This window comes from Lepidochelys olivacea (genome assembly GCF_965140295.1).
Source record: "Lepidochelys olivacea isolate rLepOli2 genome assembly, chromosome: 5".
NCBI lineage: Eukaryota > Metazoa > Chordata > Testudines > Cheloniidae > Lepidochelys > Lepidochelys olivacea.
Window position 1 is genome coordinate 70,934,271 of NC_140415.1, and position 27,788 is coordinate 70,962,058.

The following is a 27,788-nucleotide window of genomic DNA, read 5'->3' on the forward strand; positions in this document are numbered from 1 at the left end:
TACATCATGGTGAGTATGGCTCACTATTTATTTGATTACTGAGTGTAAGCAACTCCATAACTTTGTGAATATTATCTTCTTAAGACAGTCTAGTCATCATTACAAAATTCAAATACACATGATTTTTAGAGGTAAAAGAGTATGAAGAGAAATAGGCACTTTTCAATCAAGTGCCTTAGGCTTCAGCATCTTACTCAAACCTTGCAAATTATGAGGGAAATAATGTTTAGGTCAGCCCAAAATCACTAAACAAGAAAAGAAAAACCAGGAATAACAAGATGATGAGCACAGAACTCTCTGCACACCCATCTATTGTGATTTGTTCCCCATTTTACTGATAGCACAATATCCACAACCCCCCCAAGAATACGCATCTTAATAAAAGCAACACAAGATTATATAGTAATCTTGATATTGCTTTCACAGTCACACTATTGAATTGTTTCCTTTTCCTTTGTAGATTTCCTTTTTCACATGAATACCATCATTAGCTCAAAGTACACTGAAAAATCCAACACCTACAACTAAAGACCTTCTGATCATGATCCGATATTGCCGTAAATGTAGAGAATGTTTGCACACATTCCCACACCACATCCCAGGATTTTGACAGGCAATATCACTCCACTGGCAGACTTATTTAAATTAGGTCCCATTTTACTTTTGGAATGACCCCATACATTTAAAAAAGAGCATGAGTACCATAGCATCTATAAAATAGGAATGGAATGACTTTGCTTTGTCCTACACATCAGCTGTGCAGACTGTAGATCATAGATGTTGCACATACACTACTTCATCATTTCTGTTTCAAATATGCAGGACTGCAGGATCCTCTCTTTAGCCACTCTACTGCATTTTCTCTCCAGCCTGGCCAGAAAAGCTAAGGTATGTGTTATGATTATGAATTTAAACCTACTTGCCAGGACATTATTTTCATAAATCTTATTCTAGCTAAAATGCTATCTGTCAGTAAAAAAGGTGAAAATACTTTCGTGTCCATGCAAGAGTCTGTATAGGAGTCTCTATTTACCTGACTTTACTAAGGAAGAACTACCACAATTAAGAACATTTTAGACTGAAACAACAGTTAACATTTTCATTTAAAAAGTCTTCAGAACTAATTCAATATTCTGCAATTTTATTAATGGGCAAAATTAGGAAAGCTAAAAACAAGAGGTTATTTAAAGCACTTTGCTTTGGGATCATTAAATGTCATTTTAAATTACACTTAATTAGTTACTGATTTCAGAGACAGATTACAAGGTAATGTCATATAGAGGTGCTTAAATGGTAATGATTTTGCAATTTAAGAAATCAAGCATAAAAACGGAGGTCTCTGTAACACTCTGTAAATACTACACTGATAGTTTCTGTATATATTTGTAAAGTTTCTTTCTACAAGTGGAAAATAAAATCCATATTTGTCTTGGCTTTCTTCCAGGTTTTCATAGTTGGGAATAAGCTAAATTTGCTTTCACTGCTTGGTTAGAAAAGTCTTAAGGTAATTAACAGAAATATTGCTGAAGAATACTGTACCTTCCTGGATTTCACCTTTGCACTGAGCCAATATAATTGCTTCTGCCCATGCTACTGGAAGATCCACATGCTTCCCAGAACCTAATGTGCCAAGGCCTGATCTTCTCTGTTTGGAAGGAAAAGGATGAGAGGGGAAAGAAAAAAGCCAAAGGTTTTTTTCTTATATTTAGTTTAAAATAAAACTTTTCCCTCAAGCCAATTTATTTGAAATAAAAATGCTTATTTTAAAGGCATCATTGGTAAGAGTTTGCTGATACAAAACACAATAGCAAGAACTAATGAGGCCGCAATGCTTAATACCTGGGGTTAACACTTAATTAAGAATAGGAATACTTAACTATAATTACAATATTATTACCCATCTTAAGTACCTTGCATTAAAAACAATTAATTACCATCTCTGAATCACAGTAGTGATCTAGCAACTTAGTATAAGGACACTACTATTATTATCTCTGTAGGGCTGAAATTGATAGGGAATCAACAATATGCTATCCTGACAATATATCTCTCTGAAACTTTAGCATTTTGCAAATTCCACTCTTTCTAGATCAAAACAATCTTTTTGACAGATGTCTATGGAGGATTTCATAGCCAAAATGTTGGGACATTTTTGCTCACCTCTTTTGGTTAAACAAGGAAAACACAATATATTACATCTGATTTTCATAACATTTTGCATGCATTTTGCTCTTGGGATAAATAATAGAAAAACATTTTATTTGAACATTCTTTCCCTTAGATTCCCTTCTACGTTCTTGCAACTGGTAGTATTCATTGGCTTTCTGTACAAATAATTCCATTGTTTTTGCCATTAAAATTAGCCTTTCTCATCTAACCCAAATTTAGCATTGGCACAACAGTGAAGGATGGGAAGGCAACAGCTTTTGGACACTAGAGGTGACAGAATTAACACAATTAGTAAGTGCACTAAGCTGAGGCAGTTTTCCAGCTCTACCTTCCTGTTCACTAGTGCTAAAGGGAGGGTGCATCTTTATCACTGTCAGGGTAAGTATTCTTCTGGAATTGAAACAAATCCAGAATTAATCTGATCAAAATGAAATCTGCACTCTAGCACAAAATCAGCCAAATCTCACTAACATGTCTCTATGAGGGTGCCAGTTATAGAAGAGGTGTGGGGGAGGAAGAGGTTTGGAACACTGCTAGCCAATGCACCTTTTCTGCCAACTAGAAGGTCCATTAAAAAAAAAAGATAATATTCATACTGAAAATCCATGATTTGTAAATAGGGCCTAAGTGTGCTTCATAATGTATAAATTTTTAATTTGGATGGTAGCAGAAATTATATTAGCACCACAGCCTCCTCTTTAAGGCCTATTAAATGCCAATTATGTTGCTTTTTTAAATATCAAATTTGAATGACCACTGTTTCTACACATGATCTATTTTTGGCTTAGTAAACCCACAAGGAATCATTTAGTGGTCTCACAGTGTCGTGTTTACTGTTTTCACTTTCCAAAACAGTTGCAAACATTTTAATGGACAAAATAAAATGAAACATGAAAACATGTCAGAACAGCATTCCAGGTAAATAGCTAATCACTGCATATTGATAAAGTTCTCTTGAAGAAACTTAAAATAGGTCCATTCAGCTATAAACCAGTGAAAAATCTGTATAATATTCTCCTGATATATATTTTTTTCAAATATTAAGCAATGTCAAGAGACCTAGGTCCAGATCAACAGAGGTACTATATTCAAGCCCTTATATTGGCTAACTTAATATATGTTACAATACACATTGAGAGCATAGATATTAAATACTACATTTCACTTATATTTTCTAATTGTTCCTCTCATCCTCCACAGTCCTTTCTCCCAACAAATGTTTTAGCTTTGTTTTTTTTAATAAAGAAAATGGAGCATGCAAATGCCATAATAATAATAATTATATAAATGATTCCTTATTGTGTACACAAACCTTGCATCTGGCAAGCATTTTCTTAGCTAGTTCTAGTAAGTCTTCTTTATCCTGTGGATTTGTTGCATCATTGAACTTCTGAATGAATTTTTCTGTGATTTCCAAGGGATTTCTAAAGAAATATCCAAAAAATTGTTGCAGTTATATGTTTCATTTTCTAAATAATAAGGTTCAAAGTGCTATAAAAGTGTCCAAAGAAAGAATTACTTTAAAGCAGATTTTAAAAAGTAAAGGCATGGTATGTTGTTTTTCTAATAAAAAAGTTACTGTACAGTATCAATCTTTACAAACTGTTTTACCTGAAGGCTGCTCTAATTTATGCTATTTTTTAACAGAAACAGGGTGTGCTTAAAGTTCAGCCAAAGATTATCATCGTTCAGGGTTGTCCCAGCCATGCACTCACTTCAGTAGTCACACTGGCCCTATAATGGGAGTTTTGCCATTGACTTCAATATGGCTAGGATTGCATTCACCCTTTTTTCCCTACTACGCTAGCAGCAGGGAGGCCAGTGGCATATAAGCCTCTACACCTGCAGTTGAGAGGTGTAATTACCAGCTCAGGTAGACATACATAGACTAACTGTACTGGAGCTAGTGCACTAAAAATAGCAATGTGGTCATGACGGCATGGATGGCAGCTTGGGCTAGCCACCTGAGTACATACCTAAGATCTTGGACAGGATTGTGCTTAGGTAGCTAGCCCAAACTGTTGCCAGTGCCACCACGGCCACACTCTTATTTTTGGTGAGCTAGCTTAAGCAGAGCTAGTGGTTGGGAATTATACTTCCCAGCTGCAGTGTAGACATATCCTTATATACTGGGGTGATTCCTTGTGGGTTGGTTAAACTGGTTTCATGGTCATGTTACACCAGCAATGTAGTGCAAAGTGTTGTCTTTTCAAGACTGAAGACAGTCCAAAACAATAGCTCTGAAAGAGATGTGAAGTTTCCCTTTCATTTTGCTAGGGTTTTGACTTTGCAACCTACCAAGGACAATATAAATTACAGCATTATAAACTACTTCACTGCTGTTCAGTTTACCAAGCATCCACTAACAGACACCTTCCACAATCTCACTGCCTCCTATGCCTTGTGATGTTTCAAAAACCACAGATGTCCTCTGCCTTGCTGCCACAACCCCTGGCTTCCTCCCCTGACAACTTCTACAATGCAGCTTTATATCATCAATACACAATTCTGCATGACAATAAATATTTTAAATGTAGGAACAGCAAAAGAGATTGCAATTTACTCTCCTATGAAATAACACAAGGAATACTGCTACCAGTGCAGTATTATTATCTTTTATTTATTTAATTCAATTAGAGCCTCAATTTTTAATTTAAATGAAACTGCTGTACAATTTCCAGTGTGCCACAGAATTTAGGCTGAACTTGGGCAGAGTATTCAGGGCCTTGGCAGTCAGCAGTAGGTATGCTTAGAAACAGTGAATTGGCATCCGCAATTAAGCAAAATGGAGAATTAAAATGAACGTCAACAAGTTAAAGAGACGAGGTGGTATCTTTTATTGGATCAATTTCTGCTGGCAAGAGAGACAAGCTTTCATGCTTACACAGAGTTCTTTATGGCTGCAACAACACTACATCTATAATTAAGTTAAGGCAGGCAATAATTAACCAGTAGATGGCAGACATATATAAGATAGTAATTTCAATATGAATGTGTAACTAGAAAGAAGCGTATGACATGCCTTCAGATTATAGTAATTTAGGTGAAGGCCCAGACTGGGCATCCACAGGATACGGGGTGCACAGTGATGGCAAAAAAAACCCATTTCTTGTCCTGAACTGAGTTCAACTTGGCCAAACCAGAAAAACGGGGCCCATCCTTTTAAAACTTTAAACTTTTTTTAAAACTTTAAAACTTTAAAGTGATTTAAAACTTCTGGTGATTCTCCAGCGTTATCCAAGCTGATTTACAATTTAGAAACAAATCTGAGCCCGGGTCAGCATACTGGCTGCAAAAAAACATATAGGGCTGACCTAAAGCCCATGGAATCTTTCCATTGGATCAAGCCCGTAGTTACAATCCTACATGGGTTGGAGGATGAATAAAAGCTAACATGTTTTTTCCATCTCTGATTTCTATGATTCTGTGATACAGAATACACATCAGAAATAGAAAGTACTGTGAGATTAGACATAGCATTTCAGCTTTCCTCAGGCAGTGGAAAAATGATATATATGTTACATTTTACCCAATGTCAGAGGAAGGTGCCAAGGCAAAATCATTCTCTCTGATCTACTTTTCTATTTCTAGTATAGATTTTACAAATGACTTATGCCTTATCAATTATTTTACACATAATAACTGCACTCTGTGTTGCATTATTGAAAAGATAGAAGACTGCTCATTTGTAGCCTTATGTGTAGAAGTTGAACTGCTTAATTGGATGCTTCTTACAGTCTGTAACAGCTCATCTTAATGAATATTTAATGGCAAAGTAACGTAGCTATTTTTAACCAACAGCTGACTGGTGCAAAAAGGAAGTCTTTATAAATATAGGTATTAGGGTCTAGTGACAAAGCATTACAGACAAGAAAGAAAGAAAAAACAGTAAGCAGCTTGGCAGCAAAAACTTCAGCTCCAAAACATTACTAACCACTTCTGTTCTTTAATCAGTGTAAGGACCAACTAGGAGAATATAATGCTACCAGAGCACTACATAAATAGCCAGAGCTTAAATTGAGAAACATTGGTGATTAAAAAAAAGATTTATTTCCTGTTACTCCTGTGGTTTACCAAATATCTACATATCATTTGTCCACATAATTTTTAAAGGAAAAATTATACAGTTACCAAAGTTAGGACAACCAGTATTCTCTCTCCCCATCTTTCTTTCTCTGTATTTTGTTTCCTGCTTCCTTTTTTCTAGCTGGTCCTTCAATCTAATGTATCTATTGCTTTCCGCTATTCATCTTTCTCTGAGTCTGTTACTCTCTCCTTTTTCTTGCACTTCACCTTCCTCATTATCTTGGGCCAAATCCTGACCCACATCACTCACTTGTGAAGTCCCACTGAAGTCAACTGAACAGTTCAAGTGAGTCAAGCAGGCATTATTTGGCTCTCTCTCAATTTCCTTTCCTCTCTTTTTCTAAGGTCAAGCAAGTACCTGCAACATGAATGGAACACAGGTCCATCTTCTACACAGAATACTTTGCACACAGATCCAGCTGAAGAGTGAAATAAATATCACCACAGGCATAGCATTTTTCTGCAGTCATGTTGTATTATTTTATTTCTGAGTTAACTGCCAGAACCAGTTGTCCTACTAACAGTAAGTGAACTACAGGCAGTAGCCTGAGGTCTGGTCAATACGTTCCCAAGCTGATAAACTACCTATTTGTTTATTCTTGATAGAGTATCACCATGGAGATCCTTCTTGTTGTTACAAACTGCTTCTTGAAAAAAGTAAAAACATATAACACGAATATCAATTTTTTTTTAGCGCAAACTTGCTTTTGATCACTATCATTCACCCACTGCATTACAAAAATTGTACACATGTTCACAGAAAGCACAAGTTGCAGATCAATGGACCTGACAGATATAAAAGGTTTTCAAGTAGGTTTTTCTTAGGGAACACGTGGATATATCTAATGGCTCAACTTTCTATTATATTGTAAATCTCTGATTTAGGATTTATGCCTTCTTTAAGTGGTTTCCTTTTCGATTGTAAACTGGATTTACATATCTCATCTGAGATCCTAAATTTCTGAAAATTTCACTAGAACAAAGAGAATCTGTAAGAGAGTCCAAATCAAAATGGAGAAGAGTAATTTGGTTCTGTGTGATCAGCTTAGGTATTTTTTCAAGTTTAAGGTTGTTGTGCTGTGGCCTTATCCAGCAGAAAAAAACCCCAAAACTGTCTCAGTAAGCCAGAGCCTATCATGAATACTGGGTCCAGTTATGGTGTCCACAATTCAAGGTGTTAATAAATTGGGGAGGGTTCAGAGAAGAGCCATGAGACTGCTTAAAGAATTAAAACACATCCCTTATAGCAATAAACTAAATAAATTGAGTTCCTTGAGTCTAACAAAGAAAAGGTTAAGGGGTGACAATCACAGTATAGAAGTACCTTCTGGGGAACAAATATTTGCTAATGGGATCTTCAGACTAGCAGATGTATGTATAACACAGTGGCTCTCAAACTTTTTTACTGGTAACCCCTTTCACATAGCAAGTCTCTGAGTGTGACCCCCCTTTATAAATTAAAAACACTTTTTTAAATATTTAACACCATTATAAATGCTGGAGGCAAAGCGGGGTTTGGGATGGAGGTTGACAGCTCACACTCCCCCCACCCATGTAATAACCTCACGACCCCCTGAGGGGTCCTGACCCCCAGTTTGAGAAACCCTGGAATAACAGAATCCAATGGCTGGAAGTTGAAGTTAGACAAATTCAGACTGGAAATAAAGCATATGTTTATAACAAGGATAATCAATTACTGGAACAGTTTACCAAGTATCATTGTGGTTTCTCCATCACTGGCAATTTTCAAATCGAGACTGGATGTTTTTTAAAAGATATGTTTGAGTTCAAACTAAATGGTTTTGGGGAAGTTCTATGCCCTATGTTATACAGGAGATCAGACTAGATAATCACAATGATTCTGGCCTTAGAATTTATGAATGTTTGATTTCAGGATCTTCGGAGTTTTGTAAGATCTTGGATGTTTTTCAAGGGTGCTGTGCCAATTGATATCAGCTAAAGATCTCAAATCATTTAGAATTTATCAAACTGCATCCATGTGACCAATTTTCCCATACCGCTAAAGTAAGTCACAATGGTTGGGGATCTTGGCCTTAGACTTCAGTCTACTGAACATGCTTCATGTAGAAACAAGCCATTTGCATTACAAACACGTATGCTAATCAGACCTGGTGTCTTCAAATGAATAATAAAACATCATAGGCATAGTTTGGGGAGTGCAGGGGGCATTGCCCCGCCAGTGGCAAGGCATGGGAAGATGTCACATGCCACTTCCCCCCGCCATCATTTCTGCAAGTGCTGAGCTGCCTTGCAGGGCTTGCTTTGCTCAGCCTTCCCCAGGAGGGAGGTTTCTGTCCTTCCCACACTGTGTCTCCTCCCGCGTGGCCTCCACCGCACATTTCGGCTCGCCGTGAGCCAGACAGAGTAACTTCTTCCATGTGCTGCAGGTCGCTGCTTTGGCTGCTGGATGCCGTCTCCTTGATCCTAGTGCCCACCCCTTTTCTGTACAATGGTTAGTGCCCATGGGAGACAGGCAGGGCACGGAGGGTCTGGGGGAAGAGTGGGGGAGAAGAGAGAGTGGGATGGGGCAGAGCACAGTGGAGAGAGAGGATGGGGAAGAGAAGGGGATACAGGAATGGGTGGGGGGAAGCAGGAGCCTGGAATGTGGTGTCCCCTCAGCTGTAGCAGCAGCCCCAGCAGGTGACAACAGCACCAAAGTAGGGACATCACTGCAGCAGCCAGTGCTGGAGTGGCTGCCAGCAGCAGCTGGGGCTCCCCCATTAAGCCAGCCCATCCCCCTCCCCAGCACCAGCAGCCCAAGTACCACTCCAGGCGGGAAGAGAGAACCAGTGAGCCAAGGGAACTGGCTTCAGTATGCACATGTGTGCATGCATGTGTGTGGCGTGCTTTGCCCTCCCCAAGATAGCAGTCAAACTACACCTATGTAAAACATGTTGACTGAGTTAGATACCAGCTAGATGCCTAACTGATGTGAAAAGGGCAAGACCAATATTATCTGTAATAGGCCAGTTCTAGGTTTTGCAATCAAACATTCAAATTCCCCAAGCATTTGGATTAGGATGAAGGGATGACTGGGAGCAAGCTTTCCATGAAATGCCTCTAAGGTGTACCTGACGGATGTCATTATTTTGTTGCTTCTACTGGGAGTGAATAATTTTTGTTCAAGTCTTATGCACATCCAGAGTTAAATGGCTATACAGATAATAAGGTGTTAGTCAACTCAAGAACTCTATACAAGAAGTTAATGATACATAGAAACTGAAACTTAAAGAAACTTTGACCACATACTGTTCTACTGCAAATAATAAAGTGATCTTACGGTTTATATTTAAATTGCACTTACGTAGGCTTGTTACTGTGGATTTCATATGAATGACTTGGCAAATATTTTCTCAAAAGTTCCTTTTGAAGTTCTTTATGTTGTCGATTGGATAATATTCCAAATCTGTGTGTCACTGGCACTTTAATAACTGGCATCTTCTCATACTATAATCAATCTAAAATCACACAAAACAAATACAGAATACATTACAATCCACTAAACTGGGATTTTTGATTGCATCCCCACTAGCGAGAGAAACAGCTATTCACAATCTATATGTGAAGACACATATCTTCTGCAATATTGCTGTTCCTTCTCATAGGAACATGAGCATGCTCACCAAAGATGACAGTTACACTTTCTAAGAAAAACCATAACAAGATAGTCATATATGACTTTGGGCAAGTTGTTTCAACTCTCTGTCCAATAGCTTCCTCATCTGTAAAATGAGATTAACAGCATTTGCCTACTTCACAGATGGACAGGGAGGCGTTCAAAGAAGGGAACTGTTAGCTATACCCATTAATTATTTGAGACTCTTGGATGGAAAGTGCTACACACAGTAAGTGCAAAGTATGATGCTATAAATGGCAGGGGGGGGATGAAAATAGACCCTGGAGGTACCTAGATAGTACCATCTATCTACTTACTGCACATTTGTATGAACAAAGGAACTTTACTGTGATTAATATGACTTTAAAGACTGAATTTGCAAATAAGTCTTGTTCTGGTCTCTAAAGTTGTACCCAAAATTTTGTACACACAATCATTTGAAGCTCAAGAAACAACATGTGTGCATGCAAATCTGGCAAATGTCATTTGCATACACAAATTCTATACTTTGTGGCTGCAAATTATTCTACCTAGACAAACGAAGATGCAAGCTTAGAGGCTGTTTTTGAAATTGTGGCCATAGAGATCTGTTCATATGCACAGAACACAAATACCTACTGCATTACAGTTGTAATAATGTGAGGGTTCACTTATAATAGAAACTGATAAAGATAATATAACAGTGTCACTTGTTAATCCTACTAAACTATTAAATCCATGGATCTATACTGAATCAATGGAAGACAGAAAATTCAAGTATGAAACTCTGACATAAAAATGTTTTCAGCCCTATCTCTGTTGTATCTGAAGTTTTCAGGTCATTTGGGGCCTGATTGAGCAAAAATATGTGACTTCAATAAAATTCAAGCCTTTGGAAGCACACTTTTTACCAAATCATGCCCAATACCACCCACTAGCCAGCAATATACAGGTAGTCCCCATGATGGAGAACCACATGTAACCTATCCATAGATGTAACACTGATTTTTTTGTATGGCTTTATCAGATTAAGTCCGACAATTAACAATATTCTAATACAGTTTTTTTGTCTCAATGTACTTTATTTTGTTCATTTTAAAGAGGTGTATATAGCATATAGCCACAAATAACTTAGGCCAAATTCAGGCAAGACACCTTAACACAATCAGAAAGAGCAGGCAGCTAATGAGTTATTGTGCTCAGAAGCAGAAGGGATACATTCTGTAGCCCAGAGCAAGCTACCATGGCTGGTAGTAGTTTACAGCTCAGAGTTGGGAGTGAGTCTGTGGAGAAGGACAAACCAGAAAATGATTCATAAGTGGTGAGTCGAGGTGGGAATTAAGACAGCAGCTAAAAACAGAAACCTGAAAATCTTGTGAAGATTGAGCACAGTGAAATTTTGGAGGAAAACAAGGAGAAATACAGCCCTCTTCTGGCCCATCTCCGTTGTGGTTAAGTTATATACTGATAGAGAATGGGCTATGCCCTGTTCATATTTGGCAGAAACATACATGTAGAAATCCTTATTCACAGCCAGAACTGTAAACACAGATCTTTCTCTCTTTGGAGAGGAAGCAGTATAGTGTAAGTTCCACTGCTTGAGTTGCTGCTGAAACTTTCCCGTAAGTGCAGGGTTATTTAAATAGGTAGCATTTGGTTTTTAGGTTTCAGAGTAGCAGCCGTGTTAGTCTGTATTTGCAAAAAGAAAAGGAGGACTTGTGGCACCTTAGAGACTAACCGATTTATTTGAGCATAAGCTTTCGTGAAGTGAGCTGTAGCTCAAGAAAGCTTATGCTCAAATAAATTGGTTAGTCTCTAAGGTGCCACAAGTACTCCTTTTCTATTTGGTTTTTAGTTTGGTTGGCCAGTTACTGAATTTCCGTTTAAGGTGTACTTACCTCCAACTACCAGCTCCTCCTGTTTATAAGTACAAAGAAAGAAAGAAAGAAAGAAAGAAAGAAAGAAAGAAAGAAAGAAAGAAAGAAAGAAAGAAAGAAAGAAAGAAAGAAAGAAAGAAAGAAAGAAAGAAAGAAATCATGATTTTTAACTAAAGACTGCTGAGGTGAAGACTGCTAGCTAAATGTTGGTTTGGGTTTCTTTTTTTCTTTTTTCTTTCTTTTTTTTTTTGCATTTGTTAAAACAACAAAAGGGTTTAATAGCAGAACTTAATCAATATAAAATATTCAATATACAAAATCCTAAAGTACAGAAAATGTTTATAACATACACACAAAATTTAGAATGTTTTGCCATATAAAGAGCTGTGAGCCAAAAGAAAATTATAAATGAAAAAAAATTGTCATTTATCTACTCACTTATGCAGAAGAATTTAACTGAGACTGTTAAAATTAACTTAATTTAACTGAGACTGTTAAAAACTGAGACTGATAAACTCTTGATAAACTGCCTTATTTTTATGGCATTGAGCAGAAACTTCATACAGAATCTTCAGCTGGAATGCAAATTTCTCCCTTAAAGGTTATTCTTTTTCAATACAAAAAAAGCCACTTTGGATTAAGTTTCAAACTATTATTTTAAAGCTAGAGCTTTTTTAAAAAGTAACTAAATACCAATTATTAACATAGAACTTTTGGTATGAACTATCTTTTTGACAATGACTAAGATTTTTAAGTTTAGAGACACATTTTACAATTGCACAGCCTCCACTTTTCATTCTTCTTTTTTTTCCTCCAAGGATTTAACAGTCTTTACTTCATGAAATATTCTTAAAGAACGTGCCTGATACTGCATTACAATGTCAAGAAAATAAAGAATTTGTCAATTCAAGTCTGCTGAGGCCACTTATTAAGGCAAATTATGATGGTAAACAATGTCAAGGCAAATCATTACACTATCAAAATGCTGTCAGTGTGAGATGTACTAACATCAAAATTTTAATAAAGACAGAAAATGAAACAAAAATGGCTAGTAAAATAAATAACCCTTATGAATCATACAGGGCTTTTGCTCTTCAAGGTTCTTATACAAATTAACCAGTCATGAAGAATTTAAACAAACTAAAAAAAACCCCAAAACCCATGACCCAAAAATTTTGTGTTAAGTTTAGCACAGTACCCCAGCTTTTCTCAATTTTGTTTAGAGGCTACAGCATGAACTACATGAGGCTAAAGCCAGCTTGCTACTGCAGTGGTGAGCAACTGTGGGAAAGAGGGTGTAAAGAGAACCTTTTGTCCTTGCACATATTGTCAGGCAAGCCACACATTTAAGAGAGTCCTGGGAGGAAGAGCAAGCCTCTGCATCATGTCCCCAGGAGGAATGGATCTATGGCTTGGAGAAGTGTGTTTAGCCATCCCAGTCAGTGTTAGTTAGCAGGTAGCAGGCATCTACGTATAATCTACCTCAGAAATGCATCAAAGTGTGCCAGCTTGTCTTCTGGAATCCTGTTTTACCCTAACAGGATTGCTAGGGCAAAGGATGTACGGGCATCCTTCTAATTATGTTTCTTCTAGTTATGGTGCCAGCTGGGACAAGATTTGATCCCAGGTCCTTTATCAGAATATAAAAATGATAGTTTACAAAAGGCCGAATCCAACACCCACTGCAGTCAATAGAAAGTTTCTAAAAATTATGGGTGTTAATTTTCTAACAAAGAGGTATTGCACCCATGCGAGATATCTCTATATTGGACCTCATTAAGAAGAATAAAAATGAATTGATCACTCTACTGGAACTTGGTGGTTGTGTAAGGTCATTACCAGATTATATTCAGGATGGGCAAAAAGAGGGCAGTCCCAACCACTAACATATATACTTGGTACTGCAAAATGGCTAATTTCTACAGCTGAGGAATTATCAGCAAAATAGATTGGAAGAAAAAAATTAGACAGAAGAGTGTAAATGAAAATTGAGAGCCGTTGAAGAATTTATTAGATGGCCAAAATGGTTTAATTCCATAATTGAGAAAGAAGAAAACTTTGGGTAAAAGGGCATCCTGGTTAAAAGAGAGAGTGAAGGCCGCAAGTGGAAATTATATATAATAAAGAACAAATGGAAAAAAGGGGAAGTAGACAGTAACCAATACAAGGTAAAAGTTATAAAGTGTAGAAATAAGTAAGGGAAGCTAAAGACATCAGAGAAAAATCCATGGGTGACAGATCTAAGGAAAAGGAGGTTTTTTTATATATATCAGGAACAAACGAAATCCTAAAATGGTATAAGCCCTTTACTAGATTATTTATATATATATAAATATTTATATTCAGTATTTGGATAAAATCAGGGTAATGTACTCAAAGCACATGATGATAATAAATATTTTCCAATCCATTAGTAACTAAGGGAGATGTTAAACAGCATTTTTAAATCAGCAGTTTGGACAACTTGCACCAAAGAATCCTAAAAGAGTTGTCTGAGGAGATTTCTGTCAATGTTAATTTTTAATAAATGTTGAAGTACTGGGGAAATTCTAGAAGACATGAAGAGTTCTAATGTCATGCCAATATTCAAAAAGGACAAGCAGGATTACCTTGCTAATTATAAACTGGTTAGGCTGACATCAATCCCAGACTAAACTATGGAAAAGCTGATACAGGATTCAATCAATAAAGAATTAAAGGGCTGGAATTTAATTAATGTCAGCCAACATGGTTTTAAAAAAAGAGGTCTTGTCAAAAACCCCTGATTCCATATTTCTGGATGAGATAACAAGTTTGGCTGATAAAGGTACCTGCATAGATGTATTTCAGAGTAGCAGCCATGTTAGTCTGTATCCTCAAAAAGAAAAGGAGTACTTGTGGCACCTTAGAGACTAACAAATTTATTTGCGCATAAGCTTTCGTGAGGTGAGCTGTAGCTCACAAAAGCTTATGCTGAAATAAATTTGTTAGTCTCTAAGGTGCCACAAGTACTCATTTGCATAGATGTAATATACTTAGACTTTTGTAAGGTGTTTGATTTAGTACTGCATGACATTCATATTAAAAAATTAGCATTATGCAATATCAATAAAGCATGTTCAGTGGACAAAAAACTGGCTAACTGACATCTCAAAATTCCACTGTCAATGGGAAATCATCTTGAATTGAGCAGGTTTTTAGTGAGGTTCCACTGGGATCAGTACTAGGCCCAGCGTTCCTCAGCATTTTAATCAGTGAACTGGAAGTAAAACCACTGGTGGTAAAATTTGTGAATGAGATAAAGATTGGCAGATTGGTGAATAATTATGAGGACATACAGTCATACAGAGCAATACTGAATTGCTTGGTGAGCTGGGCCCATTCAAATAAAATGCTTATATAAAATGGATATGCTTTAGTCAAACACAAGGTCTATGCAGAGATAACTGGGTGAAATTCTATGGCCTGTGTTATTCAGGAAGTCAAACTAAGCCCTGGTCTACACTAGGAGTTGAAGTCAAATTTAGCAGCATTAAATCGATTTAACCCTTAACCCGTCCACACGATGAAGCCCTTTTTTTCGACTTAACGGGCTCTTAAAATCGATTTCCGTACTCCACCCCCGACAAGGGGATTAGTGCTTAAATCCGCCTTGCCTGGTCGAATTTGGGGTACTGTGGATGCAATTCGACAGTATTGGCCTCTGGGAGCTATCCTAGAGTGCTCCATTGTGACCACTCTGGACAGCACTCTCAACTCAGATGCACTGGCCAGGTAGACAGGAAAAGGCCCGCAAACTTTTGAATTTCAATTTCCTGTTTGGCCACCGTGGCAGGCTGCAGGTGACCATGCAAAGCTCATCAGCAGAGGTGACCATGATGGAGTCCCAGAATCGCAAAAGAGCTCCAGCATGGACCGAACGGGAGGTACGGGATCTGATCGCTGTTTGGGGAGAGGAATCCGTGCTATCAGAACTCCGTTCCAGTTTTCGAAACACCAAAACATTTCTCAAAATCTCCCAGGGCATGAAGGACAGAGGCCATAACAGGGACCCAAAGCAGTGCCATGTGAAACTTAAGGAGCTGAGGCAAGCCTACCAGAAAACCAGAGAAGCGAACGGCCGCTCCGGGTCAGAGCCCCAAACATGCCACTTCTATGATGAGCTGCATGCCATTTTAGGGGGTTCAGTCACCACTACCCCAGCCATGTTGTTTGACTCCTTCAATGGAGATGGAGCCAACACGAAAGCAGGGTTTGGGGACGAGGAAGAAGATGATGATGAGGTTGTAGATAGCTCACAGCAAGCAAGCGGAGAAACCGGTTTTCCCGACAGCCAGGAACTGTTTCTCACCCTGGACCTGGAGCCAGTACCCCCCAAACACACCCAAGGCTGCCTCCCGGACCCACGAGGCGGAGAAGGGACCTCTGGTGAGTGTACCTTTTAAAATACTATACATGGTTTAAAAGCAAGCATGTTTAATGATTAATTTGCCCTGGCATTCATGGCTCTTCTGGATATACTCCCAAAGCCTTTGCAAAAGGTTTCTGGGGAGGGCAGCCTTATTCCGTCCTCCATGGTAGGACACTTTACCACACCAGGCCAGTAGCACATACTCAGGAATCACTGTAGAACAAAGCATGTTTGCTGGCGTTCAAACAACATCCGTTCTTTATCTCTCTGTGTTATCCTCAGGAGAGTGAGATCATTCATGGTCACCTGGTTGAAATAGGGTGCTTTTCTTAAGGGGACACTCAGAGGTGCCCGTTCCTGCTGGGCTGTTTGCCTGTGGCTGAAAAGAAATGTTCCCCGCTGTTAGCCACGGGGAGGAGGGAGGGGCTAGCCACATGCTGGTGGGAGGCAAAATGCAACCTTGTAACGAAAGCACATGTGCTATGTATGTAATGTTAACAGCAAGGTTTACCCTGAAAGAGTGCACCCATTGTTCTATAAAATGTGTCTTTTTAAATACCACTGTCCCTTTTTTTTCTCCACCAGCTGCATGTGTTTCAATGATCACAGGATCTGATTAGGAGGCCTAATCAGCGAGGAGTAGAGCGGAAGAATTACTTCTTGTGTCTTGCTTACAATGCTCCTGCTAATACATCCCAGAATGATGTTTGCTTTTTTTGCAACAGCGTTACACTGTTGACTCGTATTTAGCTTCTGATCCACTATGACCCCCAGATCACTTTCCACAGTACTCCTTCCTAGGCAGTCATTTCTCATTTTGAACACTTGAGATGAGGTAACCAAAAATGAATATAATATTCCAGGTGAGGGCTTATCTTTGATTTATATAATGGCATTATAATATTTCCCATATTCTCCATTGGATTCCATATTAAGGTTTTGGCTCAATTTCATCTCTTCCAGTAGCTAGTTCCACAGTCAAGTACTCTCAGTCAAAAATATTTTATCTCTTCCTTTATTTTATACCACAAAATGTATTAAAATACAATGAATAAACTGAACTAAGTAAATACATAGACTGATTAGTGGTGCACTGGCATATTATTGAATACCTAATTCAAGACCAGCTTTTGCAGCAAACATGGTTGTTAACAAACTTGATATAACTCTATTCAGGAGCCAGAACTTTTCAAAACTGTAGTCTACCAACCATCTCACCCAGTTGCAGTTATAAAGAAATGAGAATGAGTACTACTATCTAAGGAAAAAGCAGATTACTCTGAATTTATGAAAAGTACTTCCAATTTTCTCATGGTCGTGATGTTGCATCACTATTTCCCCTATGTTAATTCCAAATTAATCTAAATACTTTTTTTCTTACAGAAAGATCCAGCAGCAAACCCACAATTTTAAATCGGGTTCTGTGACTCCCATCAACTAAAACTTCAATCACTATATCATTTATTTTACTGTTGTAAAAAGCATGACTGTAGTATTGTTTCCACCCCAAGCTACCCATGAGATCTGTCTGAACATTCCTGCCAAAATACCTTGTACCCTACCTTTCTTATTCAGCACACCAATAACATTTTAAATTGCCTAAAATTACAATATACTCTATTTACATAATATAACATAATGGTTCTGATTCTCCTCTGTATCAGCCGGTGTTAACTGGGACTGTCTTCATTGCTAAACTGGTGTGCGAAGGGAAATAGACCCTCCCCCCAACACTGGACTCGCTCGTTAAGGTCTATGTAACTAAATCCCTGAATACATGGAAAAACACATATATATGTATTTACATAATAGTCTTATCTAAGTTTTCAATTTTCAGAAATTTCTAAAAGGATTTGTTAAAAACCCAGCAAATTAACCCTATAAAACTAGTACTGTAATGACCAATATTAACAAGATTCAGGAAATTCAGTCTGATACTCCATTCTTGTCCTGTCCCTTTCATGCCTGTTATGCTGGCATACTGCTATACTGAATGATCTAATTTATAATGTAATATGCGCAACATCAAGGAGCAACTAGCCAAGAAGTTAAGGAATGAGTCTCAGCTTTTTAATTCAGTTTTTTCTTTGCCACTGCTGTTGTGTGTCACACTCTTAAGGGTGTATATCATCAGTTTGATGCAGGAGGAAGGGGAGTTTACATGCTAATCCCCACTAAAACTAATGAGTTTTATGCATGGTAAATTACCCTGTGCAGTAAAATGAGAATATGTCCTTTGTTACATAAATAATTTTTTGTTGAAATAAACACAGTAAATAACATTTACAAATAAAAATTAAGATAACCTTTGCATGACATCTTAGAAGTTAGAGACAGAAAAGATATAAAGCAGGGGTCGGCAACCTAAGGCATGCGTGCCACAGAAGGCACGCTAGCCGATTTTTAATGACACACTGCGGCCTACCGGGTCCCAGCCACCAGCCCCGCTCAGCCCGCTGCTGAACCCAGGCCGGCAGTGGGCTGAGCTGGACCGGGGCCAGGACCCCGGAAGGCAGCAGCATGCCATTAAAAATCCTGCCTGCCCCAGCCTGCACTTCTCCGCCCCCCCGCGGGGCAGGATGAAGAAGCTTGGTTCTGCCAGCTGCTGCTGCAGGGCAGGCAAGTTTCCCCTCCCCTGCCTCTTCCCCCAGCTTGCTGGATTCCTGCCCCTCCTCTCCCTCCCTGCTGCCAATCAGCTGATGGCCCTTGCCAGCAAGAGGGAGAAGCGGAGCTGCAGTGCGCTTGCTGCTCAGGGGAGGAGGCGGAGAAGAGGACAGGGCCCTGGGGAAGGGGGTGGAATCAGGGCATATCCCCTCCAGCCCCCTGCCGTGAGCCGCTCTAGGCAGGGGGCTGGGAGCACCCCCACGACCCTAGCCCACACCCCCAGCCCTCTGCTCTGACCCCTAACCCCCCCCCACACACACCCCAGCCCCAGGCCCTGACCCCTGCACCTCCCCCGACAAACCCAGCCCTCTGCCTGGACCCCTGCACCCCCTCACACACCCCCAGCCCTCTGCCCTGACTCCAGCACTCCCTCCACATACCCAGCCCCCCCACACCCCCTGCCCTGAGTCCTGCACCCTCCTCACATGCCCCCAGCCCTCTGCCCTGACTCCTGCAACCCTCACACATACCCAGCCCCACCACACCCCATGCCCTGACCCCTGCACCCCCCACACACACCACACCCCATGCCCTGACCCCTGCACCCCCCACACACACCCAGCCCTCTGCCATGACCCCTGCATCCCCCCATGACCCCAGCCCTGACTCCAGCACCCCCCACACATACCCAGCTCCCCCACCCCCGCCATGACTCCTGCACCCTCCTCACACACCACCAGCCCTCTGCCCTGACTCCTGCACCCCCCACACATACCCAGCCCCCGCACACCCCATGCCCTGACTCCTGCACCCTCCTCACACACCCCCAGCTCCCTGCCCTGACTCCTGCACCCCACACACATACCCAGCCCTCTGCCCTGACTCCTGCACCCCCCACACATACCCAGCCCCCCACACCCCATGCCCTGACTCTTGCACCCCCCACATTCCGACCCCCATCCTGAGCACCAAACAGGAGCTCCTGCACCCCCCCACATTCCCACCTGCACCCCTCGCACCAAATGGGAGCTGCCCAGGTAAGCACTCCACACCCCAACCACCTGCCCCATCCCTGAGCCCCCTCCTTCATTCTAGCTCCTGGCCAGACCCTACACCCCAACCCCCAGCCTGCTCCTTCACCCCCAGCCCTGTGCTCAGTGCACTCCCACCGTCAGCTCAGTGCACAGAGAGAGGAAGAGAATGGGCTAGAACGAGGAAGAAGGAAGGTACGCACTCTGTGTGGGCAGGGCCAGGATCCCAGACCGGCAGCAGGCTAAGCGGAGCCAGCAGCCGGGACCCTGGCTGGCAGGAGCCGGTGGATGGAACCCCAGACTGAGCCCCACTCAGCCCGCTGCCGGTCTGGGGTTCTGGCTGCTGGCCCCTTGCCAGCTGGGGTCCCGGCCGCAGGCCCCACTCAGCCCGCTGCCGGCCTAGGTGACCAGAACCCCAGGCTGGCAGCGGGCTGAGCAGGCCGGCGGTGTAAGATCAGCATTTTAATTTAATTTTAAATGAAGCTTCTTAAACATTTTGAAAACCTTGCTTACTTTACATATGACAATAGTTTAGTTATATAATATATAGACTTATAGAGAGAGACCTTCTAAAAAACGTTAAAATGTATTACTGGCACGCGAAACCTTAAATTAGAGTGAATAAATGAAGACTTCTGAAAGGTTGCCGACCCCGATATAAATCCAGCTATTTAATCTCGCAGCCAGTTCAGGACTCCTCCTTATATTGTGTATAGTGTATTGTCTTGTGCAGTGGCTCCAAGATCCTCTGTTTAGACAGCCCTGTGCCTCTTGGGGATCTTGGGAGAACCACAGTATCTGGAGGAAAAGCTTCCATCTCAATCTGAGGAGTCGTAACCTTGCAAACCCCACTCTCCCTCCTGCCCCATTTTACCTCCTGACAAACAGATCTGGAGGGAACCTCACACATTTTCCTCCTCTGTATTCTTGCCATTTTTTTTCTCCTGAGAAAGGGGAAAAATTGATCCACTGAGATGTAGTTAGGCTATAGAAGGGAAGTAGCGATGGCCTTGTCACTTGGGATATTTACAGCAGCAGAGGACAACTCTCTAGGGACCCCAGGCAAGACAGTCTAGCCCATGTAGCTAGAATACCAAAGAATCACAATGTTGAAAACTACACAACCATAAAATTACAAAAAGATACAGCATAAATAACTGCTGATCTACAGCAAATAATAGGCAAAATTGTCCCAGCTTCAGTCCAGGCAATCCCACCAGGCCAAGTTCTGCTCTCCATAATACTCAATTATCTATTTTTTTCTATCATTTTAGAGTATTCATGGATATTCAACCATCAGATTGCTCACCTTTATAAACCTGCATAATGCCTTGAATAAGCTGGACACTTGGCGCTAGATCTGTAAAAACAGTCCATTCCTTTGTAAAAGCATCAGTTGAACAGTGAGAGAAAGGGGAAACAAATTTAGGCCCAATTGCTTGCATGTCTGCGAGGTGAGAGGGTCCCAGAGACTACGCTGCAGCCCAATTCTACATTGCAATTAAATAGCCCCGCAGCCAGTGGTGAGCTGGAGCCAGTTCGCACCGGTTCACTAGAACCGGTTGTTAAACTTAGAAGCCCTTTTAGAACCGGTTGTTCCGCGAGGGACAACTGGTTCTAAAAGGGCTTCTAAATTTAACCGGCCAAAAGTGGCGCCTTAGGTGCTGACTCCATAAGTGCTCCAGCCCTGGAGCACCCAAGGGGAAAATTTGGTGGGTGCAGAGCACCCACTGACAGCTCCACGCCCCAACCCCGGCCCCAGCTCACCTCCGCTCTGCCTCCGCCTCCTCCCCTGAACGCGCCGCGCCGCCCTCCCCTGCTTCTCTGCCCCCCCCCAGGCTTCCCGCGAATCAGCTGTTCACGCGGGAAGCTGGGGCAGGCTGAGAAGCAGGCCACGGCTTCCTGCTCAGGCCCAGGGAGGCGGAGGTGAGCTGGGGTGGGGGAGCGCGAGGAGGGTCACCCATGCAGGTAACCCGGGGTGGGGGCACACAGGGGAACCGCTCCCTGCCCCAGCTCACCTCCGCCTCCCTGGGCCTGAGCGGGAAGCCACCGCCTGCTTCTCCCCCAGCCCTCCCTGGCTTCCCACCGAACAGCTGATCGTGGGAAGCCAGGGGGAGTAGAAGCAGAGCAGGGTGGTGTATTCAGGGGTGGAGGCGGAGCGGAGGTAAGGTGAGCTGTGGCCGGAGGTGGGGCGGAGAGCTGCCGGTGGGTGCTGTGCACCCACCAAATTTTCCCTATGGGTGCTCCCGCCCCGGAGCACCCAGGGAGTCGGAGCCTAAGGCGCCACTTTTGATGTGATCAGTGAGGGAGCGGCTGCTCCCCCTGCTCCCCCCCAGCTATGCTCCCCTGCCCCTAGAAGCCAGAGGGACCTGCGGGATGCTTCCTGGGAGCTGCCACCTCGCCCCCCCGTAGGTGCCTCTGGCTCTTAGAGGTGGGGTGGGCACCCACTATGGTGGCCCACGAGACCCTCCTGCCCGGTTCTGGGGGCAGTCAGGGGGCAGGGGAGGGGGATGGATGGGACAGGGGTCCTGGGGAGGGGGCATAAAGGAACGCGGGGGAGTTGGATGGGGCAGGAGTCCCAGGGGGCGGGGGTGGGTAACGACCCCCTCGTGGGGTGAGGAGGGAACCCGTTGTTAAGATTTTGGCAGCTCATCACTGCCCACAGCCAGAGCCCCACAATCCTGAGTCCGCTGGCAAAGGCTAGCCATGGGTTTTTAATTGCAGTGTAGACATACCTAATGTGCTGTCAAGCACACATAGTAAACAAACTCAAAATATTGAGAAAAATATTTTTTTCTTCAGTATCTTTCATTGATAGTAATCATTTAGGCCCTGATTCCGCAAATACTTATACACACATGTTAATTTTACTACCACGAGTAATCCCACTGATTTACAGTACTAAAGTTAAGCATGTGCATAAGTGTTTGCAGAATCAAGTCTTCAGGTGTTACTTATAATCAGAGTAGGTTAAAAAAATGCATTATTTTAGCTTGTGGTGTCCCTCTAATAAAGTGACAGAAATGAAAATATCTTGGCTTATTTATAGAAATTTTCTACGGTATCATTTTGTTTCCCATTATGATTATTTATTATTCATTAAGTGTTGATAATAGGCCAAGCATTGTACAAGATACACGCTGAAGTGACTCCTGCAGAATTTACAGTCTACAGCTCTGAATACACAAACATTCAGTCATTTGCTTAACTTTACTACCTTGACTAGTCCCATTGAAATCATTGGAACTGCTCATGGTACTAAGCACAATCCTAAATGTTTGCCAGATCAGGACCTAAGGCTCTGCTCTTGCAAAAATTTACTTTACACACTGAGTAATCTCACTGAAATCAATGGACCACTTGCAGCACATAAAGCAGGTGTGGGCAAACTACAGCCTGCAAACCGTTTTAAGCTGGCCCGCAAGCTCCCGCTGGAGAGTGGGGTCGACAGCCGCACCACGTGGCTCAGTCCCACTCCGACCGGGGCGCTGGGCTGGGGGCCGGACCACACAGCTAGGCCCTGCTCCAGCACTCCGTCCAGGGCTCTGGGTCAGGGGCCACACCACAAGGCTCGGGCCCACTCCAGCGCTCCAGCTGGGGCGCTGGGTCGGACGCTGCACCACGTGGCTCAGCCCTGCCGAGGCGCAGGGTTGGGGCTGCACCACGTGGCTTCCGGAAGCCGTGGCATGGCCCCACTCTGGCGCTCTGGCCGGGGGCTACTCCCCCCGGCTCCCAGAAGCTGTGGCATGGTCCCGCTCCAACTCCAATGGCCCCCTCCTGCACTCCAATGGGAGTTGCAGGGGCAGAGCCTGCAGATGGGGCAGCATGCAGAGACGCCTGGCCGTGCCTCCACGTAGGAGTCATAGAGGGACATGCCGCTGCTTCCGGGAGCCACTTGAGGTAAGCGCCGCTTGGAGCCTGCACCCCTGAGCCTCTACCGAGCCCCCTGCCCCAGCCCTGATCCCCCTCCCGCTCTCCAGACCCCTCAATCCCAGCCTGGAGCACCCTCCTGCACCCCAAACCTCTTATCCCCAGCCCCACCCCAGAGCCCGTAACCCCATCTGGAACCTCCACCCCTTCCCACACCCCTCGGTCCCAGCCCAGAGCACCCTGCTACATCCCAAACTCCTCATCCCCACCCCCACCTCAAAGCCCGCACCCCCAACCAGAGCCCTCACCCTCTCCGACACCCCAACCCCAATTTTGTGAGCATTCATGGCCTGCCATACAATTTCTATTCCCCAATGTGGCCGTCGGGCCAAAAAGTTTGCTCACCTCTGACATAAAGTTATACAAATGGATAAAGAAAAGGGCTCACGAAAGCTTATGCTCAAATAAATCGGTTAGTCTCTAAGGTGCCACAAGTCCTCCTTTTCTTTTTGCGAATACAGATCAGTGAGGGATCTCACTGAGGGATCTCAGTAACACGGCTGCTACTCTGAAACAAGTGGATAAGTCTTTGTAGGATCAGGGTTTACCGCAAATACTTAAGCACGTGCATAGCTTTATGCTCATAATTCATGAAGAGTCAATCCCTTTGGCTTCAATGGGACTACTCACATGTGCAAAGTGATGCAAATTCATGTTTACAGGATAGGGAGCTTAAGGAAGAAACAGAGGAGTAGTTTATTCTAACTGTCATTGGAAAAGGGACTGTTTGAGAGAGGGCGTGTGTGAGTTGGGAAAGCGATTGTTTGAGAGAGAGTGTGTGTGAGTTAGTCAAAGAGAGCCAGGAGTGACGGCAGGTTGTATTTATGCAGCTTTACAAGCAATGTGAAAACACTGGGAAGTTGTCAGAAATAATATCAGTGATGTCTAGGGTTTCTTTATGAAGTCATTCCACATTAACTAACAAATATCTTTCCTTGAAAGCTGTGGTATAATTTGGCTTAGGGAGATGAAAATTAACCACAAAGGGAATTCACTTGTCTTTGTCACTCGATTTAACAGGTTCCTTAGCATGATAATAGCCCTCTGGATGTATGCAAAATGCAGAGCAAGTAACACGGATACCTGAAGGGATTCGAAAAGTCAGCCTATTCTTGGCAGGCCCGGGAGAGGAAAGGAGATGGCAAGGCCAGGAGAGTATCCCAGGTGCACTGTGCGTTCCGGAGCAGGGGTGATGGGGCCCGGGGGAGGGGGGGCTCGAGGCAATCCGTGAACCTCCGACGTTTTAGAGGCATTCTCGTGCCACCGTCAGGGCACCCAGCGCCTGGCCTCAGCGCCTGCTCCCGCCTCCCGCTTACCTGAGGGTGACGGGAGTGGGGGCAGGAGCGTCCCTCAGCACCGCGCCAGGGCGACTCGCCTCCCAGGCCCCCGGCCGCTGCTCGGGCGCCGCCGCCGGGGCGGTTGCTAAGGACGCGGTCGGGCTGGCTCCCAGCCCATTGTGACGGGGGAGGAGGCGCTTCCGGCCGGACGCAGCAACCAGCCCGGCGGCTGCAAACCGGAGCTGGAGGCCGGGTGGCCAGTGGAGATTGAAACTCCCTGCGCGCGCTCCCCTTGTGCGGGGCGGGGGGGACCGTGCAGCGCCAGGGCAGGAAGAAGGGCCTGGCTCAGCAGGGGAGCAGGCAGGAAGAAAGCCGGGAGAGACAGGCGGGGGCTGGGATTGCACCTGGCCAGCGGTTAGAGACTGTAGGAGGGGACACCCAGGTGAGGTGGCGATTGTCTACCAGCCGAGGTTCCTCTGCTTCATAGGATCATAGAATATCAGGGTTGGAAGGGACCTCAGGAGGTCATCTAGTCCAACCCCCTGCTCAAAGCAGGACCAATCCCCAATTTTTGCCCCAGATCCCTAAATGGCCCCCTCAGGGATTGAACTCACAATCCTGGGTTTAGCACGCCAATGCTCAAACCAGTGAGCTATCCCTCGCACACATTCTTCTCTCCTCTGCTGGGTTCAGAGTTGCCCCCCCCCCACCACACATTTGAGGGTGTCATAAATATAAAGGGAAGGGTAAACCCCTTTAAAATCCCTCCTGGCCAGAGGAAAAATCCTCTCACCTGTAAAGGGTTAAGATGCTAAAGGTAACCTCGCTGGCACCTGACCAAAATGACCAATGAGGAGACAAGATATTTTCAAAAGCTGGGAGGAGGGAGAGAAACAAAGGGTCTGTGTGTCTGTCTATATGCTGGTTTCTACCGGGGATAGACCAGGAATGGAGTCTTAGAACTTTTAGTAAGTAATCTAGCTAGGTATGTGTTAGATTATGGTTTCTTTAAATGGCTGAGAAAAGAACTGTGCTGAATAGAATGACTGTTTCTGTCCGTGTGTCTTTTTTGTAACTTAAGGTTTTGCCTAGAGGGATTCTCTATGTTTTGAATCTAATTACCCTGTAAGGTATCTACCATCCTGATTTTACAGAGGTGATTTCTTTACTTCTGTTTACTTCTATTTCTATTAAAAGTCTTCTTGTAAGAAAACTGAATGCTTTTTCATTGTTCTCAGATCCAAGGGTTTGGGTCTGTGGTCACCTATGCAAATTGGTGAGGATTTTTACCAAACCTTTCCCAGGAAGTGTGGTGCAAGGGTTGGGAGGATTTTGGGGGGAAAGACGTGTCCAAACTACGTTTCCCAGTAAACCCAGTTAGAGTTTGGTGGTGGCAGTGGATATTCCAAGGACAAAGGATACAATTAATTTGTAACTTGGGAAAGTTTTAACCTAAGCTGGTAAAAGTAAGCTTAGGAGGTTTTCATGCAGGTCCCCACATCTGTACCCTAGAGTTCAGAGTGGGGGAGGAACCTTGACAGAGGGCTCAATCCAGTTTTTCCACCTCCCCCAGCATGTCAGGGGGTTCTGAAGTTGCTCGCCCCCCCTTCCCCCAGCGCCACACCAGCTTGGCAGGCTCTTTCCCCCTTTCAGCTGCTCTTTGGCACACTCCTGTTGGAGGGAATGCAGCCCTCATTCTGCCCAGACCTGCTGTCATGTCTCCTTATTAATCGTTGTTATTACAAATTGCAGAAATCGGGCAGACTGAGGCATGAGACGGAAACGATTGAAAATGGGTGTGCTTCAGAAATGAATCCCATGTTATTTTAAGATTCATGTTCCAAAAGTTTTCCTGTGACATGTGTGTCAGGCCTTTGTCACTAACAAAGAGGTCTTAACAAATTGGGTGGTGACCTTTCACTTTGTCTGCAGCCTCCTTACCTTTACATGGGCAAGGAAATGCTTATCTAAATTCTTCTGTCCATCATTTGGTTGCATGGAAATGTTTAAAATAAATATTTTCTTGGGGGTACCCCCAGCCATTCCATTATTTTGTCACCAGCATGTTTTTTTGTTTTGTTTTTTCTCAGTGGTTGTTTTTTTCCTGGCTACTCCCTATCTGTGACTAATCCGGTAACAAAAAGCCAGCAATAATATATCTTTGTTCAGTTTTATTGATATGAACAGATAATACTAGACTGTAAGCACCTTCATCATCACATCACATTGCACATTTTCAGCTTCAATGACATTTTGGGGCAAGCCTATTACAAATTTACCACACTGCCTTGAGGACACAACCATCATTAATAACTCTGAAAGTGCAAGATACCCATGTAATATCATGAGCAGTGTATTACATTACCAATCCCATTTGCCCATTGTCACTGATACTTAGCCTTTTGCCCTTATCTTCCAACTAAAAACTACCTCCTAAATATCTGAGAGTGAGTGATCAAACAAGTTTAGTAGTTAAGGTTGGCACAGACTGTTTCTGACTGGTTCTAGCTTGTCCCCAACATATGCCAGCTAAAGCCAAGAAAGCATTTTTTCATTTTGCCAAACAGCTGTTAGGCAGCGGGGCATGCGGGAAGTGCTGGGAGGGAGGAGCGGGAACGGAGCACACTCAGGTGGTGGGGGAGGAGGTGAAGAGGGGGGAGCTTGGTTACCGGTGGGTGCAGAGCACCCACTAATATTTCCCTGTAGGTGTTCCAGCCCCAGAGCATGCACAGAATTGGTGCCTATGGGACGGATCACTTTATGATTACCTGTACTGTCCATTCCCTCTGAAGCACCTGGCATTGGCCA

At 43.1% G+C, this 27,788-nt stretch overlaps 1 protein-coding gene across 1 annotated transcript in view; it reads right to left on the reverse strand.

The window, feature by feature from the left end:
- The window catches only part of TMEM232 (transmembrane protein 232), a 144,421-nt gene extending 119,310 nt beyond the window's left edge, over positions 1–25,111 (reverse strand). Inside the window, exons 1-4 of the mRNA XM_084629186.1 lie at positions 25,020–25,111; positions 9,581–9,734; positions 3,482–3,593; positions 1,540–1,645 (exon numbers count right to left, since the gene is read on the reverse strand). Coding sequence (XP_084485312.1) covers positions 1,540–1,645; positions 3,482–3,593; positions 9,581–9,714 — 352 coding nt within the window. The 5' untranslated portion in view covers positions 9,715–9,734; positions 25,020–25,111. The remainder of the gene's footprint in view (positions 1–1,539; positions 1,646–3,481; positions 3,594–9,580; positions 9,735–25,019) is intronic.
- Between the last annotated feature and the right edge of the window lie 2,677 nt (positions 25,112–27,788).